At 42.4% G+C, this 19614-nt stretch overlaps 1 protein-coding gene across 1 annotated transcript in view; it reads left to right on the top strand.

Moving 5' to 3' along the window:
• Positions 1 to 13264, top strand: part of PRKCH (protein kinase C eta) — a 172321-nt gene extending 159057 nt beyond the window's left edge. The window contains exons 13-14 of the mRNA XM_084632453.1: positions 7571 to 7714; positions 9596 to 13264. Coding sequence (XP_084488579.1) covers positions 7571 to 7714; positions 9596 to 9742 — 291 coding nt within the window. The 3' untranslated portion in view covers positions 9743 to 13264. The remainder of the gene's footprint in view (positions 1 to 7570; positions 7715 to 9595) is intronic.
• The last annotated feature ends 6350 nt before the right edge of the window (positions 13265 to 19614 follow it).

Genomic DNA, 19614 nt, shown 5'->3' with positions numbered 1-19614 from the left:
GCAAAAAGAAAATGAGTACTTGTGGCACCTTAGAGACTAACAAATTTATTTGAGCATGAGCTTTCATGAGCTACAGCTGATGCATCTGATGAAGTGAGCTGTAGCTCACGAAAGCTTATGCTCAAATAAATTTGTTAGTCTCTAAGGTGCCACAAGTCCTCCTTTTCTTTATGCTGTGTGAGTGCCTCCTGACTTCACGTCATTAACAAATGTAGAGCCATCTTTCTTCCCCTTCGTTTAGGGGCTGCTAAAGGCTAATGAAATCATATATTGTTGGTTTGGTTTGCTTACATAATAGTCAAACCACGTTTGCTGCAAGTCCAGTGTTCAGTCACAAGATTCATGAAGGGAAGCCTTAATTAGAGTAATTGCTCTATTTATATAACAATTCCCCTTTGTCTAAAATCAGATAGATCTTTGAGAAACCCCGTTTCCTTTAAAGTTAATTTCTGTTTTGTTGTTTCAGGCCACTCCTCTTAATGAGCCTGAGATCCTGGAAAGCCCATTCTATCTCATTCCCAAGGGAGCTGCATTTTGGTTCCATTAGTCTAGTGCACTCTTGCTTTTCCTTTTTGCGTTTATCATAGTTCACTAACCACAAGAGGGAAACGCTAAGAAAAAGTAAAAGGAAATATTGCTTTTGCTTAACATCTTGAAGGCAAGAGTTGGATTGGGATGGTTTGGCTTAGTGTCCATTTGAGGGAGGTTTGTCTTGTGGTTAAGAGAGATGGGTTGGGACTCAGGAGATCTGTCATCGGCTCTGCCACAGACTCTCTGTGTCTCTCTGGGCTGGTCACTTAACTTCTCTCTGCTTCAGTTCCCCATCTGTAAAATGGGGATAATAACACTTCATTAAATACTTACCTTCTGCGTCTCCTTCGCCTGTTTAGATCCTAAGCTCCTTGGAGCTTCGGTTGTGTCTTACTAAGTGTACGTAAACAGCCTAACTTAATGACCTGAGTTGTGACAGCTACGTACTACTGTAGTACAAGTAGTAATAATTATTGCTAGTAGAATCCAACTGTTGTGGCTAAAGAAGTCATTTTCATTGCTCACCCATCCAGATTCCTGAGGTGCTTTTCCTCTCACCCCTCGTGTTTGGATTTTTTTATTTTATTTTATTTTTTTTAACATTTCCCCCCACTAAGAAGTAGCCTACTCAACACAATATTGTGTGTGAAACTAATCAACACTGCTATAAATAAATACAAAATAGATATGTTAAAATAATGCTGAGCGTGTGTGTGTGATCATTATATATAACTCTAAAAAGCAAGGAAATTATTATTAGAAACTTGGTTTGTACAAATATTTCTGCACATTCTCAAGTCTCTAGACAAGTCTATAAAGCCATGGTTCTTTATAAATCAGTTGCAGTGCTCTGGGGCAAGCAGTGTACAGAATAGTCCACCTGTCTACAGATTTAACTCTTGTGGGTGAAAAAATATTTTCCCAGTGGTGAGCTCCCTTATGCCTACAATCTCTGTTGTAGCTTCGCTGGCAGACTAATCTTCCACTCTTAACTGTATGGAGTGATTCATTACATGTTCTTTCAGTAAATATGTATCAACAATCCCATGGAGGTCAGGTGTTCTGGCTCAATGTGCTGTTTTTGGCTGACGTGCCTCTGAGAAGTTCAGATGAGGTCAGGCTCAAAATAACTGTGAGTTTACAGCTTTACAAACCCATGTAGACAGAGGAGTCTAGGCCATTGATTTCAATGGAAGCAGGATCAAGTGACTTATATGATTTTTAACCTGTTTTGCTTTTGCTAAGGGCTGTCTCATTCTTTCTATGTAACTCTTTGATGGGCAGTTTGTAGATAGAGCTGGGGAAAGAGGCAGATACTCGTATTAGTTGTCTAGATATTGGTGCAAAATACAGATTCTGATTAAGTACTAAAAGACATTTTCCGAGAGAAACCTTTTACCTGTGAATCATCTCCCATTAACTGCCAAAACACAATAGAGTTGGACCTGGAAGGCCCTGTAGGTCTTTCAGACCTGGGCCTGATTATGAATATATATTAGGATAAGTCTTGGTTCTCTCTGGATTCTAAGTGGGGCCAAGACTTTCCTCTTCCAGAGTTTATCATTTCCTAGTACAATCCTAGAGGCCAGGCCCTGGATTTTTTAAATGTCCTTATGTGTTTTCCCTTGCCCTATTCATGTTTCATCTGGTATCCAGAAGCCCTCAGAGCTCTCTGGTGGCCTAGAATGGCATGCTGCAATACCCGTCCTGCCACTGACTAGTGAGGAAGGTGTTGGCTAAACTTTTTGAGCCATTGGCACAGGCTTCAATCTCCCATAATGTCACATAAACACTTTGGAGAGGAAGGTTGTTCTTGGTAGTTAAGGCATTGGATTGCAACTCCGGAGAGCTGGGTTGAATTCCCTGCTCTGCCACAGACTTGCTCTGTGACCTTGAGCCACTTATGCCTCAGTTACCCATCAGTAAAATGGAGATAATCCTTTTTTTTTTCATCCACTCTTTGTCTGTCCTGTCTATTTAGGGGCTGTCTTTTACTGTGTATATGTATAGCACGTAGCATACTGAGTCCCTGCTATTAGGCCTCTAGATGCTACCGTAATACAAAGAATAAATAATACAAACATTTTTACTGAGGTTCTAAGCTGCCTAGGGAGTTTCATAGATTTTTAAGGCCAGGAGAGACCATCATAATCATCTGTCTGACCTCCTGCCTTAGAATTTCAGCCAGTGAATCCTGCGTGAACCCCATTACTTTGGGCTGAATTAGAGCATATCTTTTAGATTATTAAATTTAATGAGAATCGGGCATCCAAATCCCTTAGGTGGCTTTGAACATTTCAGCCTTTAATTTGAAGTGCATCATATGATACGATATGTAACTACATTATGGGACAAAGTATTAAAATTGACACAAGTAGTAAGAGGCGCTGTTCGCGTTCTTTTTTTCCTGGGACTCAGTTGCCAGATACCTACTCGATGATGTTAAACCCAACCATTTCCCACATAAAGCATGTTGACTCTATCCAGACCCACCATTTCCAGAAAGCACGGTAAGATTTCATGTTCTGAAAGACTAGAAATGGCAAACAGCAGGGTGTTTGTGACAGCCTCTGGGTCACAGAGGCATGAGGCCAGCACATCAGCCTATGTAATAGGGTAGGATGTTCTGGGGTGTCATGACTATAGTAACAGTTTACAGGTACTGTATAATGGCATCCAAGGGCTAGAATTTCAGAATGATAAATCACACATACTGAGCGGCATTTGCATGCAAAATGCCTCAGTACTGTGTAAAAGAAGTCAGTCAGAGATGGATGCAGTTATGTGGGATGATAATAAATGTGCCTGTCCTTTCAAATTGTATCCTGCCTGTTTTAAAACAGAATCTTTTGGGCCTGATTCTCATTTAATAAAGCCCTTTGCTATCACTCTGGTCATGTAAAGGCGCCTTTGGAACATTTACTTATTTACACTCACTATTAAGGCCCCACTACTCTGTCAAAGTGGTGTAAAGGGGCCTTACTGTAAATGAGGTAGAGGCCCTTCATTTTTTAGAGAGACATAAAGATAATTGTTCAGGCTTCTGCTTTATCACTTGAGCCCCAATGCCTGTGCACACTGAACACTCACACTTCCAAAACCAGACCAACTGCAGAGCAGGACTGAATTTATACGTAAAATATGAAGCACGGGAGAAGGAGGCTCTTCGATCAGGGATCCAGTGGTTCAAATAATTTCCCTTCTGAAACAGGGATCACTTCAAAAGGATTTTCGCAGCAGCCCAGCTATGAGCTTGGCAGTAATTATGCATCTTCCCAGAACTGCCCCAGGGGGCAGGCAGTCAGAAGTGCGTTCCATAAGTGACCAAATGGGAAAGGCTGATTCCCTTCCTCCCTCCTTTGGATACCAAAAACCAGACACATTTGGGGTTGAGATACCTTGTGTCAGCTATAATTTCCTGAGGAGGTGCAGGAGGTCTACTGTGCTAATCAGAGCCAGCTAACCGAACCAGAACAATTGGGTGGACTTGATTTGTTGCACTGGATGCCTTTGCTTGATGCAGTTTTGGTATAATGCTGAATAAAACAAGACATTGAGAATGTAAACACACTCCTACTTCCCAGGGCTCTGGATTGGTTTTGTGAATGGACAGACCCATTCAGATTTTTTTGGTTGCATGGCTTGAACCTAAATGTACCAACCCTTTAGAACATAAGAATGGCCATACTAGATCAGACCAAAGGTCCATCTAGCCCAGAATCCTGTCTTCCGACAGCGATCAATGCCAAGTGCCCCAGAGGGAATGAACAGAACAGATAATCAAGTGATCCATCCCCAGTCACCTGTTCCCAGCTTCTGGCAAACAGAGGCTAGGCACACCATCCCTGCCCATCCCGACTAATATCCACTGATGGACCTATTCTCTATGAGACTTTGCTGAGATTTGAAAATTTTTGTTATTTTTCATTCTAAGCAGAGGCAGCATAGCGTAGTGAATAGGTACTGGGCTGGGAGTCAGGAGACCTGGGCTCTATTTCCAGCTGCTGTGTGACCTCGGATAAGTTACTTCATCTAGATGTGCCTCCATTTCTCCTTCCCCTCCTTTGTCTTGCCTATTTAATCTAAGTTCTTTTGGGAAAATACTGGCTTGTACTATGTGTTTGTACAGGGCCTAGCACAATGGGATCCAACCATGGTAGGGGCCTCTAAGAACCACTGTAATACAAATAAGAAAGAGTAATTTTTACTTTCTCTCTGGGTCCAGAAGTGGGTTTGCTGAAACAGTAGGAGAGAGGTTCTCATCTCTCCAGCATGACCGGAAGCAAAAGCACAGGGAATCTCACAAGCGAATCTGTTATCATGTGATTTCCAGCCACTCTTGCAAACCTAAGAAATTCATATAAAGACTCTGAAAGGGTTTTGCTTTGCCCCTCACTGATTTGTATATGGATTGGAATCTGAGCTGTCATGGAAGATCTTACAGAGAAATAGATCAAGGGGAATCCACTAATCCCAAATCAGAGTGTTTTGGGGATGTGTACTTCCCTTGGATTGTGCTGGCAGAGAGGAACAAAAGCAGGAAGACTAGGAGGGGGGCTCATAGGAGTAAACAGCCCCTCCACTGCATTTTGTCCCCACCCAGGAGATACCACATAGCTGGAGCTTTGTGGTAAAAAAGGGGCACACTTAAGGCACAGCCACAGAGCAGTTGCTTTGCATGGTGCAGTCACCTGTGAATCCAGATTATCAGCTGCAGTAAACGGCATTAGCTTCCCTTCTGCACCTTCAGACAGGGTTGGTGGAAAACGGACATAGGATGGGAGAGCCAGTGACAGCATATGGAAGCCATGCTGCCAAGAAAGGAGGTTGGGAGGTCAGAGAGCTCCATACAGGAGCTAGCTCCCTGTGCTGGTGGCCTGAAGTCTAACAGGGTGGTGGTTGGTCTGTTTGTGGAGCTGAGGGTCCTATAGGCTTCCCAGGCTGAAAAATCGCCCATGCACACTTGCATGAGGTCAGAAAGCCCCTCCCATTCAGGGGGGAAATGTGGAGGAAACTCCTCAAGGTGAATCTTGTAGAATTTCCAGTGTTCTCTGTCCCCTCTCATTGTCCAGGGGAGGGAATGACTGGGCCTTTTAGTAACTCCTCTTCGAGGAATTCCAGCCTTCTGAAAGGTTCTTCCAGTCAGATTCAAGAAGATTTCTCAAAGCTCCTCCTGCCCATTTTAATGTTTTCATTGCCGAGGATGCAGTAGACTTAAAATTCCATCAACAGTGACTGGTGTGACTGGCGCAGTATTTACTGAATTTAATGCTCTTCCCTCCTCAAGAAACTCATCTGGACAACGCAGCCAATGATCCTGATTTTCCTTTCTGCTGCCATTTCAGCTTGCCCCGCAAATTGAAGTGGCTGGTTTTTTCCAATCAAATTGAACTGGATTTCTCTTACTCTAGTGAATCAAATGTTTGTAGTGGCGGGGTGGAATTTTCATTTGGTTTCTTCAGTCTTTTAAAAAATTAGGTCCTGAAGTTTAAAAACAAAACAAAATATTCCTCGTATGAGAAAAGACTTCCAAACTGCTTGAAAATGCATTCTCACTTGAGTATTATTTCCAGAATCTGAAAGATACAAGCCATATCCCTCTCACACCAGTACTGAACCAGTTAGATGAGCCATAGCTTTTATTATTACTTTCTTCCAGATCAGAACCCCTAGCTGAAGTTTGATGCGCTATACAGAGGTTTCTTTCCTCTCGTAGCAGAGGTGGGAGAGTCTTCCTATGGGTTTCACACACACAAGGTGGTGTCACCTCTGTGAATTCATATGTTCAGTTTTCTTTGGATTGCCGCTTCCTTCTTAATGATCTGTGACATTCAAACCCTTCCTCATTCTCCTCAGCCGTCTCTGATTTCTGAGAGACTTCAAGAAGAACGTGGCAGGTTTCTGGCTTCACTTCAGCAGGCTGAGGTTTCGGAAAAAGGCACAGTTAAAAACTGACTCTAATCCAAAGCCCAGGCAGCTGGCAAATACCAACCTTATAAAGAGCTTTTGTTCTTGAAAAAGAAAACCCCCAAAACAATGTGCAATGTCTATAGTGCTGCAGATGATGCACTTTAACTTTCTTTTATTATCATGGTAACCAAGGATGTATCTGAAATAGAAGATTTCAGAGTAGCAGCCGTGTTAGTCTGTATCCGCAAAAAGAAAAGGAGGACTTGTGGCACCTTCGAGACTAACAAATTTATTAGAACATAAGCTTTCGTGAGCTGCAGCTCACTTCATCGGATGCATAGAATGGAACATTTAGTAAGATTATATATATATACACACACAGATAAGTTAGAATTTACCATACAAACTGTGAGAGGCTAATTAGTTGAGATGAGCTGCTATTAGCAGGGAAAAAAAACTTCTATAGTGATAATCGAGCTGGCCCATTTAGACAGTTGACAAGAAGGTGTGAGGATACTTAACTTAAGGAAATAGATTCAATATGTGTAATGACCCAGCCACTCCCAGTCTCTATTCATGGTATCTCATTTGCATATTAATTCAAGCTCAGCAGTTTCTCGTTGGAGTCTGTTTTTGAAGCTTTTCTGTTGCAAAATTGCCACCCTTAAATCTTTTACTGAGTGGCCAGAGAGGTTGAAGTGTTCTCCTACTGGTTTTTGAATGTTATGATTCCTGATGTCAGATTTGTGTCCATTTATTCTTCTGCGTGGAGACGTATGTCTTACTGTATGTTCCATTCTATGCATCCGATGAAGTGGGCTGTAGCTCACGAAAGCTTATGCTCTGATAAATTTGTTAGTCTCTAAGGTGCCACAAGTCCTCCTGTTCTTTTTTATGGAATAGAAGTGGCCAAGGACATAAATATACCCATGCTTCCTCCCTAAAAGAGGAGTCAGGATCCCTGCATGTTCTTCCAGTGTAACGAAGGTGGAAAGTCTGGCCAGCAAAGTCGGCTCAACAAGAAAGCTGAGGACCGGTGTTTGTGTGATTGCTAGTAATAGGTGTCTCCCCTGTCTCCTTGCTGGGTGTGAGTAAAGGACTAACCAGGTTCATTTATTTTGCTCTGCAGTTTATGACCAAGAACCCCAACTCACGCCTGGGCAGCCTGGCTCAGGGTGGGGAGAACACTATCCTGAGGCACCCCTACTTTAAAGGGTTGGACTGGGACCTGCTGAACCAGCGCCAGATGGAACCACCCTTCAGGCCAAGAATTGTGAGTGATGGAGTCTCTTGCTCGCTCCCTCCTTTTGCTGAATTATCTCCCTACCTGTATAACTACTGGGGAGAAGGATGCAGTGGAAGGGTGGCTTTGTGATTAAGGCACTGGACTGGGACTTAGGAGAAGTGGGCTCAATTCACAGTTCTGCCACAGACTCCCTGTGTGATGCTGGTCAAGTCACTTAATCTGCCTGGGACAGAAAGATACCTAAGCATCTAAAGACACATTTTCAGAAGAGCCTAAGTAGATTAGGCTCCTAACTCCCCTCTGTGCTTTAATTCCCTTGTACAAAATGTGGGGTAATAATCCTTCCCTTCTCCCAATTTAGCCCTGCCTTGTCTAATGAGACAGTGAGCTGTCCAGGGCAGGGGATGTCTCTCACTGAGTATTTGTACAGTGCCCAGCCCAGTGGTGTAGTGATCCGTGCTGGGGCCTCTGGGTGCTACTGTAATGCCATTGAATAGTTACGATGACGGGGAGCACAGAGTGCTGGTCCCTCTGTCCCATGATACCATACTGCCCCACGGATGCTCCTCATGATGCTTTCACACTCATTCTCTCCAGTTAGCTTCCTATGGCACCACTGCCTTTTAAATTCCCTTTTGGGGCCTGATCCTCAGGGCTGCTGAGCTCCTTTATCTCACATTGCAGTCAGTGGGCCCCCTCCTGTTCAAATCCCAGTGAGTTCAGTGCATGCGGAATCAGGCCCAGTGGTCCTTGCAGGTGCTCAGTACTTTTCAGGATCAGGCTCTTTATGTTCTGCCTTTTCTTTCATCTGAATCCAAATCTTCCTGGGACCAGGGTCTTCCCCAGTCTTAATGTTGGGACCGTGGCCCAGCCGTCCCTGGTACTTGGCCTTTGCTTTGGCTAATGAGGAGTTCGGACTTCAGAACCAAGCTTTCTATTGCCATCCAGAGACCTGTGTGTCTGCTGAGCTTGCAAATCTTTGGGTTGTGCAAGGTTTGTGAGACTTGTCAAGGAAACCATAAGGGTGGGATTTTCCAAGGCTCTCAGCCCTGCCCTTCTCAGCCCCCTGGAAATCAGTGGTAAAATGCCCTTTTGAGACACAGCTGGGAGCAGAGTTGAGCCAATGCTGAGTATGTTTGAAAATCCCATTCTAAACGTACACATGTTCTTGCACAGTGTAAAGTGACCATTCCACCAGGTCCAGTGAATTCCCTTGCTATAGTGGATCTGGAAAAATAAACTCTTGTGATGATAAAACTTCTCCTTGCTGTTCCGGGGGCAGGCAAAATCAGTGTTGTGTCAAAATGTACCATAAGCCAACTTTGGGGTCTCTATTGAAAACAATCATACTTTGTACTGGGTGGGTAGGAATCTGGCACCTGGAGACAGGGTGTTTGTTCCTCCTGTGGCATTACTAATTCATTATTGTACAAGTATAATGGCTTTTGAACAAAGGAGAAGATCCCCCAACTAGGCCATTTCAGACACTGCACAGATAAGCAAAAGACTGTGTAGATTCAGCTAATTGGAAACAGTGTGTATAATTACTGTGAATGGCTGGGCCTGTGCAATCTGACACTTAAACAAAGTAAGGGATTACTGCTCCATGGGGTCTGCCATTCAGCAGCAGTGCAGGCAAAACTCCAGCTGATGTCAACTAAGTCAGCGAGGGGTTTGCCAGCAAAAGGCCTATGGAGGCTTACAAAGGACAGGCTTTAAAGGGCTAAGCAGGGCCATGCAGCATCTTACAGGGTGCAGCCCAAAGTGAGTTACAGAATAGCTGAGCACTCCATGGAGGCAGTCACGCATCTCATTCAAGACCAGAAAAAGTTACAAACAAAGAGAATAGAAAAGTGATGGTGCAAGTTTTTGACCTCTCCTCTTTTTGTCTTTTTTTTTGTTTGGCAGAAATGCAGCGAAGATGTTAGTAATTTTGATCCTGATTTTATAAAAGAAGAACCAGCTCTAACCCCCATTGAAGAAGGGATTATCGCAATGATTAACCAAGAAGAATTTAGAAACTTTTCATACACTGATCCAGAATTACAGCCATAGCCACATGGAAGGTTGTGCAAGGTGGTGATAGAATCTGATGGAAGAAGTGAAAATTGGTTTACCAGGAGTTTCATTCTCAAGGAATACACTGAAACAGCCTTATATTATGCAACAGCACCAACAACAAAGTTACCTTAATGTGAAATTAAAAAAAAAACAACAAAACCTCTAGGATTTGTGCAACTCTGATATCAAATATTTATAGGGCTGGAATAAACATGGTACAGTATCATAAATAGTCAGTGCAGACTATTAATGCTGAGCTATGTGGTTCAGCACAGATCTGACTAGTTGCAATTTGCAATGAGTTTGGGGAGTTGGTGCGAGCATGAAATAAGCAGAGTTTTGCAGCTCTGAGCCAAACAGACATTTTACAATACCGACCTCTGCAAGACTCAGCTTTGAGGGATCCAGCACTGCCCCCTCTTTGGAAACATAGGAAAGAACCAGCAACCACTGGGCTCCTTGAGCAAGATGATGTATGTGGCTCTGCCTGTTTCTGGAGTATTTATTTCTATCCTAAGGACAAATGGCTCTTTGAACCTGTTTTGGGCTTCCATGTCGAATGTTTTACTGTGCAGACTATCAAAAAAGTGTCACCCCTACCTGTTCTTCCAAATCGGAGTGAAGCCACTTGTAACTCAGCGTTTTAGTATGTGTGTGATATGAAAAGTTTTAGCATTTGCATTCTGTGAAATGCCTTTTTGCATCATGCACTCTCGATGCTCCTTTCTTTCTCTGCATACCAGCTGTTTTCAACTAAAATATTGTGTGTGAAACCTTGCCATTTACTTAGATTTTATTTAATTATGTTATACGGAGCCCCTTTTGCGAGTTCCCTGGCTCATTAAAACTTCGATGGAAAATGGTAGCTCTTAAATTATTCGTAGTGTTGTTGTGACGGGAGCTGCAAAGCTGGCAAGCTGTTTGAAAGCAGAATTGTCAAATAATAAGCAACGACATAAAAGGACAACACTCTCCCCATTAGAAGGATAAATCTTTGCTAAGATTCAAGGAGAGAGGTGACCTAGTTTGGTTTTATTCAGAAGGGATGCCTTATCAATTGTAGCCTTAAGCACGTGAGCCATAGTCAAGTTGGTACAATGCTGAAAGCAGCTTCTAGACACCAGTCACTCCAGTAGGAGATTCAGATGTGCTTTACCTTCACTTCTGGAAAGCGGACATATCATATGTCCGTTTCCAATGCTGCCTTCTTTAGCCAATGCTAAGCTTCAGCCTGCATGTCAGGATTAGAACCATTTTTTCCTGAGGATTTGACTACCTCCTGGGCAGATACCAATTCATGGGAAGAGGAGGTGGGTTTTAAACAGTTTGCAAAGCTATTTTGTATCACAGGTCACAAGTTTAATCTGAAAAAAGGGTGGTCTGGGAAGACTGTCCATGTTCTCACGTCTGGTCTACACACTGACAATATACCTGCAAAACTCTGTTGGTTAGGGGGGTGATTTATTTTATTATATTTATTTTTCTTACTCATAGAGTTGAATGCATGCAAGCCCGAGTATGGATGCAGTTCTACCAGTATAAAGTCCGTGCGTATATTGGTATAGTTTATTTCTGTTCCTGTACAGGAATAAATTTTATACTGCTGTAAGCACTTGTATACCACTGTAACTGCATCCATACTTGGGGGCTGCACTACTTTAATTATGCTGGGCTAGTTAAAGTGGTACAAGTTGTGTATGTAGACAAGACGTTACAGTCCAATCCAAAGCCTATGGAAGTCAAATGGTATCCTTTCTTTGACCTCCGTGGTCTTTGGATCAGGCCACACCCACCACAGCAGCATCTGAGCACTGGTAAAAACGGAGATTCTCTCTTTAACAAGCAATAAGCACGTGGTGGGCACCAAATGAATAAAAATGATCATTAGAAAAACCTTACTTTCAGCACTGGAAGGAGTGCTTCAGCAGGCAAATTCTCCATGGGTAAGCCCTTTTGGCAGTTAGTCCCACTGGAGATAATTGTAGAGTAGCCTCCTGGGGATACCTGTGCCATGAAGGTGATTTGTGATATGCCTCCTTCACCAGATGGCTGGTATCATCCCTCTCACTTTTATTGGTAGTGTTGCTCCTCTGAACATCCATGGGCCTCATGGGATGCCATTCTTGATTCCCTCCTCAGGAGTTAGAGCTGCCAAATCACCCATAAACATTGAATCTTACTGTTGCATCACCCTGCTAACCGGACTCCTGTTACATCAATGGTTACATCATTGATTGCAAGATGCATGTGGAAAACCCAACTTTTAAGACTTTTATTGATGTACCCCCAAGGATCCATATTGGGAGTGAATCCAAGGAACAGGCCATTGTGACATGTTTTCTGATTTACATTTCACAAAAATCTCTGCTAGAAAGTAGGGAGTAGGAGTATCTCTAATTGCACGTAACACCATCCTGAAGGGAGCCCAGCAGGAAAAAATCTCCCCTTGTACAGCCAATTTCTGATTGGTCATTCACCAGGGGTAACGTTTTTGGACGGGTGAGTAAAATGTCAGGGGTGAAGTCCTGGCCCCATGGAAGTCAATGGCAATTTTGCCATTGATGTTATTGGCCCCAGCAATTCACCCCATAGGTCCTTTTACATTATCCTCATCATTGTAAAAGCATGTGCATGCAGATCTCTTGCCTGGGCTGGAAATTCAATGGTAATTTGCAGTTCTGCTGTGCAGTGTAAAATAATCATACTGGTTTTCACAATTCAGAATAACCATTCATCTCTGCTGTCTTCCTGGAGCTAGAATGGCAAACATAATGATTTAGCTGCCATAGTCAGCAGATGCTGAATCAGCGCAATTGGCCAGGTTCCTTGAATTCTGTCATTCTTTTAGAAGGAATTGATATTTCGCTTTCACTCCTTCAAGACCATGTTGGCTGTAGAATGAATATCAGTTCATTAGAAAGTATCCATGCAATAATTTTGGTTTTTGCAAAAGCAGATCTAGCATTTAGGCTGTTGTTGAATATACAGCTAAAGGTTGATTTTTAAAACAAAGCGTCCATACGGAGAAGCTCCTGCGTGAGTTCCTCTGCCAATTATTTTGACAGCATGACCAGCTTGGGTGGATATGATTAGACAGTTTTAGTATATTAATTTTAGACCATGCATTAAACTAGCAGCCACTGGTTTCCAAAGATTAAAGTACAGAGAGCTTGTATTCACTCCAGTATGAAAATTGGCCATGGAACAAATTATTATTAAGCAACTTTGCCCTAAAAAGGTAAATGAAGGCTTTTTAATACTTGCATTAAAAAGAAAAGTCTCTTTGATGTCTCAGCTCTGAATTCTTGTTATGGACTATCCTTTCATTTTCAAAGATGCAGGAGATTTAGCCATAAAATTCAATGGGCTAAATCTCATACAAGGCCTTTGAAAGTTTAGGGGAAGATGCAATTCAAAGAAGGCAGATGGCTCAAGATATATGACAAGTAGGCTATCAAAGGAATTGTTTTTAATGCAATGGCTTGGCAGGCAATGAAAAAACATTGTCAATAGCCTCGAAATATTTCTAGGAATTTAATTTTAAAATAAAATTTAGCAATTGTATAAAGATGCTTTGCGTAAGTTATAAAATGCCACATCGTGTTTTCACTCATTTTCGAACTGTAGCACAAGCAATGGCTGCATATAGTTGATGTTGTCGAAGCATTTCTGCCCTAATCTCCTCATTACCTTCCATACCTTTCAACTTCCAGGATGAAATTTTCCATATCTTTTTTCAAGCTGGAGAACAAGGGGATGGGCAAGGAGTAAAGTTCACTTTTCCCATTGCAAAATATCTCAAAATAAGCAATTTGAATTGCAAAGCCCTTATAGCGTCAAAGTGCCTTTCATAGTATTGGCGATTCTTGCAATTGTATTGTGAGTCTTGCAATATTTGTTGTTTTATTTAAAGCCCCTGCTCTTGGAGTCATGGGATTAGGTGAGAACCTCAGGTTTTGTTTTTTACAAAAGTTTCTGGTCCCCATGGTTGCAGAGGAAAGCTGAAAAAATGTGACCCAGATATTCCCAAAAGACTCAGAAACCAGAAGATAAATTTAAAAAAAAAAACTCAGAATGATTTTTTTTTTAATTCTATGATTTTTGAGCCAACCTCGTGATTGGGGGGGGGGGTCTGGCTCATGCTTTTTGAACATCTGGGTGGGAAATACTGCTTTTGTTACCCTGGCAAAAATTCTGTTGATTTAGCTGAGTTATATGGGCTTGACAACTATAGTGCTGGTGGCACTGTAGTAAAAATATGGTGAACCCTGTCTCGTTTAGTGCAGGAGGATACAGGGACACAGTTAAGGGAGCTCAGAATTTTTGCAGGAAAGCAACTGCAAAGGATCCTTTCTCTTGCAAGGCTCAAAAGCTGCAGCTGCTGAAGAGTAGAATGTGCCTGCAACGAGAAGGTCTGTTTTGTACCTTCTGCAACTTACACCCTCCACACTGTGAATGAGGCATGGGCTGCCTGCTGGTTGCTAAAGTACCTAACAGTGGATGAAGCAGAGGGTTTGTCAGTGACATCTTATCTGTTCTTGCTTGCCAGTCATGTAGGCTGACCAGATAGCAAGTGTCAAAAATCGGGACAGGAGGTGGGAGGTAATAGGTGCCTATGGGAGAAAAAGACCCAAAAATCAGGACTGTCCCTATAAAATCGGGACATCCGATCACCCTACAGTCATGGCTTACTGGATGTTACAGTTACAGTGTTGTCAACTCTCGGGATCTGCAAGTTTCATGATATTTCTTCTTTTTCTTAGAGCCCCAATTCCTGCAGTTGTGTAAATATAAGAATCTTTGCTTGCATTTTTAACAAAAACGTCATTTTCTAACCTTTCTGATTGAGTTAAAAATGGGACTCAAGTGCATCCTAAAGACTCTAAAGGCAGAAGACAAGTAAAAAGAAACCAAGATATATTGGCCTAAAAACCATAAAAATTTAACCAAAAAATCTTATTTGAATGCTTGTGGTTGGTGATACTACAGTTACTAATGCACTCATTTTGCACTTACATCTCATTGCTGCTTAATTAAGTGTCCATGCCTTGGCGTATAGTTTTCTACATGAAGCAGCAGGCACCTCTTGCTGTTGGCATGTTCATACACAATGTGTTTCCATCACGGTGGCACACAAACCTGGTTTTATTTTTTGCATTGTATAACCAGGGTGTGCTGGTCCTTTAAGCAAAGCCCTGTTCCCAGTTCAGCCCCGAACCAGGGAACTGTGGGAGTTGCAATCTCCACGGTTGACAGGAATAAGAGCTGTCACATCAACAGATGCTAGGAGGGTGTGCGGCAGGATATAAGCAACCTGTTCGCTCAGTCCAAGAAGAGAGCAGGAAATGACCCAGAGCTCTGGGCCTTTCTTGTTGGGGCCCTGGAAGAAGCTTGAACTGTGCCCAACAAAAGAGAGAAGAGAAGACTGTAACCCTGATTAAGAGAGAAGAGAAAGGAGAGAATGGAGATTTTCAAGTGGTTTAACCCTTTAATTTGGAGGTAAATTACCCAACCAGCAAAGTTTTCAGAGTAGCAGCCATGTTAGTCATGCCTCCCATGAAGCGAGCTGTAGCCCACGAAAGCTTATGCTCAAATAAATGTGTTAGTCTCTAAGGGGCCACAAGTCCTCCTTTTCTTTTTGCCAACCAGCAAAGCCACCTTCCTCAATTGTGCAATTTTGGGGCATCTAGTAAGGTGTTCTTAAATGATTCCCAATTATCATTTGTTGTCAGGTGGCATGTGTGTTTTCTCTCCGTGGGCTGTCCCACCTCTGCACAGACCTTGATAGTTCTATCCAGAAAAACCACAGACTCGGTTTGGTGGCGAAGGTGCTCAGCCAGGTTTATTGTCGACAAATCACGATCCTACTGCCCCATACGTGCTACAGGTACACTAGCACATGTATGCCCGTGATCAACGGACCAGCTCAGTCAGCAACAGGACTTTCTAATGTTGCCCCTTCTATGATTTCTCTTTTATACATTGATACAAACAAGTTACCGATTACACTCCTGACATGAAAACAACGAGGAGAACTTGTGGCACTGTTAGAGACTAACAAATTTATTTGAGCATAAGCTTTCATCAGGTGCATGCAGTGGAAAATACAGTAGGAAGATATATACAGAGAACATGAAAAAATGGGTTTTGCCATACCAACTCTAATGAGACTAATCAATTAAGGTGGGCTATTATCAGCAGGAGAAAAAAAACTTTTGTAGTGATAATCAGGATGGGCCATTTCCAGCAGTTGACAAGAAGATGTGAGTAACAGTAGGGGAAAAATTAGCATGGGGAAATAGTTCTTATTTTGTGTAATGACCATCCACTCCCAGTCTTTATTGAAGCCTAATTTAATGGTATCCAGTTTACGAATTAATTCCAGTTCTGCAGTTTCTCTTTGGAGTCTGTTTTTGAAGTTTTTTTGTTGAATAATTGCGACTTTTAGGTCTGAAATGGAGTGACCAGGGCGGTTGAAGTGTTTTCCGACTGGTTTTTGAATATTATAATTCTTGACATCTGATTTGTGTCCATTTATTCTTTTGTGTAGAGATTGTCCGGTTTGGCCAATGTACATGGCAGAGGAGCATTGCTGGCACATGATGGCATATATCACATTGGTAGATGTGCAGGTGAACAAGCCTCTGATGGTGTGGCTGATGTGATTAGGCCCTATGATGGTGTCCCTTGAATAGATATGTGGACAGAGTTGGCAACGGGCTTTGTTGCAAGGATAGGTTCCTGGGTTAGTGTTTTTGTTGTGTGGCATGTGGTTGCTGGTGAGTATTTGCTTCAGGCTGGGGGGCTGTCTGTAAGCAAGGACTGGCCTGTCTCCCAAGATCTGAGAGAGTGACGATCCTCTGACTTTTTCTCTCCCTGATTTTTGTGCCCAGTTCCATTCTTCCTTGAAACTGGGGTGCTGGTGTTCCCCAAAGGCTGCGGAAGGTTGTGACAGCAAATATCACGTTTGTTATTTGTGAGAGTAAGGGATTTGTGAGAGTGAGGGATCGTCCTTCAGGATAGGTTGTAGATCCTTGATGATGTGCTGGAGAGGTTTTAGTTGGGGGCTAAAGGTGACGGCTAGTGGTGTTCTGTTACTTTCTTTTTTGGGCCTGTCCTGTAGTAGGTAACTTCTGGGTACTTTTCTGACTCTGTCAATCTATTTCTTCACTTCAGCTACCAATGTGATATATGCCATCATGTGCCAGCAATGCCCCTCTGCCATGTACATTGGCCAAACCGGACAGTCTCTACGCAAAAGAATAAATGCACACAAATCAGATGTCAAGATTTATAACATTCAAAAACCAGTCGGGGAATACTTCAACCTCCCTGGACACTCAATTTCAGACCTAAAAGTCGCAATTCTCCAACAAAAAAACTTCAAAAACAGACTTCAATGAGAAACTACAGAATTGGAATTAATTTGCAAACTGGACACCATTAAATTAGGCTTCAATAAAGACTGGGAGTGGATGGGTCATTACACAAAATAAAAACTATTTCCCCATGTTAATTTTTCCTCTACTGTTACTCACACCTTCTTGTCAACTATTTGAAATGGCCCATCCTGATTATCACTAGAAAAGTTTTTTTTCTCCTGCTGATAATAGCCCACCTTAATTGATTAGTCTCGTTACAGTTGGTATGGCAACACTAATTTTTTCATGTTCTCTGTGTATACACATCTTCCTACCATATTTTCCACTGCATGCATCCGATGAAGTGGGTTTTAGCCTACGAAAGCTTATGCACAAATAAATTTATTAGTCTCTAAGGTGCCACAAGAACTCCTTGGTTTTTTTCCCCCCTACTGTTACTCACACCTTCTTGTCAACTGTTTGAAATGGGCCATCCTGATTATCACTACAAAAGTTTTTTTTCTCCTGATGATAATAGCCCACCTTAATCAATGAGTCTCATCAAAGTTGGTATGGTAAGAAATCATTTTTTCACGTTCTTTGTATAAAAATATCTTCCTACTGTACTTTCCACTGCATGCATCTGATGAAGTGGGCATTAGCCCATGGAAGCTTACGCTCAAATAAATTTGTTAGTCTCTAAGGTGCTACAAGTACTCCTCATTGGTTTTGCTGATACATACTAACACAGCTACCACTCTGACTCCTGATGTGGTTAGTTACCAACCCTACACCTTGTACCTGCTGGTTGGAACAAAACATCCCCCTCTGTTATCCTGTCCTCCGATCCTTGTCTTATTCGGGGTCAGTGTATTCCTGTACTATCTCCCAGGATTGTGTTTACATGAAGAGCCAGTACTTGGGAGAGCCTGTGTTTTGGCAAAGATTCAGCAAGTGTTGCTAAGTTCATATACTAGACTGTGAACTTGTAAGCAAGTGTCTGCTTTGTGACAGAGCCTGACTTTGGCTCAGAGCATGGCCTAGCTTTGCTGACTAGGCTTCAGGTCTTGTACCAGGCCCCATGCTCTTTCTCTCTCCACCACATCATTCACATTTTTCTGATTAAATTCTTCCTCCCAGCTGATTTGGCTCATAATTGTTTTCAGCTTTGTGAAATTGGCCCTATTAAAGCACCAAGTAAATATATTATTAGTCTAGACTTTATTCTGCTTGCACATTATAAATGTGATCATGTCATGATCACTTGTACCTAAGCTCCCATAAGCTTCTGGCTCTGTGATCAGTTCTTCTTTATCTGTTAGGACATGGCCAGAACACTTTTAGGGTTAGGAAACTGTCATCTACAATGTTTAGAAATTCCAAGGATGTTTTAGTGTGGGCAGCATGAGATCTCCACTGTATGTCACTCAAATTGAAATCCCCCTTGATCACGCAGTATTTTTTCCTACACCTTATAGGTGTGTAAGGAAGCGGCCATCCTTTTCCCTACTGTGATTTAGTGGTCTGTAGCAGACCCCAACTAGAACCTTATCTTGAACTTTTTGTGTTTGGACATGGATCCATAAGCATTCAAGATAATCTTCTTCCATGTGATCAGTGACTTTGAAACAGGTAATCCCATTTTTGACGTAGACTGCCACTCCACCTCCCCTTTCCCAATAAGTTATAACCATTGATTTTAACATTCCAATTGTGCGACTCATCCCACCAGGTTTCAGTACTACCAACTAGATCCAATTTATGTTCATAAATGAGTGATTTCTCTTGTTTATTACCTAGGCACCTAGCATTAGTATACAGGTAATTCAGCCATGTCTTCTCTCCATGTCCTTTGGTTTCTTGATTTTGTTCTCAACCTCTTGATTTTGTGCTAAGTGCTCATATCCTCCCTCTTTTCCCCTTTTGCTACTGGTTTAACTCCTTCCTGACTATTCTAGCCAGCCTATCCCCAAATTGGTCCACCTTCTACTGAGGTGAAAGCCATCCAAACTATACACCCCCCTCTCCCCACAGAAGGTGGACCAGTATTCCACAAAACCAAAGCCCTGCATCACTTACCTAGCCAGCGGTTTACTTCCAGAATCTTCTACCATCTGTCTTCCTTTACTAGTGGACAGGAAGAATCTCCAAGAAGATTGCTTGGACATTCTTCTTCTTCAGCATGCTTCCAAGTTCCTTGAAGTCATCTACTATCTGTGAGATATACCACAATGCAGCGTCATTAGTGCTGATATGAAGCATTTTCAATGGATCCTTGTTCATTGCCTTCAGTAGCCTATCCAATCTTAGAGGGACATTGCATGTCTTGGCTCCAGCAAGGCAGCACTCTGTCCTGTTGCCCACATGTCCCTGGCAGAATGTTCTTTCGATTCTTCTGAGTACTGAATCGCCAACAAGGATTGTCTGTCTTCCTTGGACTGCTGGAGAACTCTTTGTGGGGAAGCTTGATTTTTCTTACAGTTTGGGCTGAGCTGCCATCCCAAT

This window comes from Lepidochelys olivacea (genome assembly GCF_965140295.1).
Source record: "Lepidochelys olivacea isolate rLepOli2 genome assembly, chromosome: 6".
NCBI lineage: Eukaryota > Metazoa > Chordata > Testudines > Cheloniidae > Lepidochelys > Lepidochelys olivacea.
The sequence above is the reverse complement of the archived record's forward strand: the minus strand, read 5'-3'. Positions and strand labels throughout refer to the sequence as shown.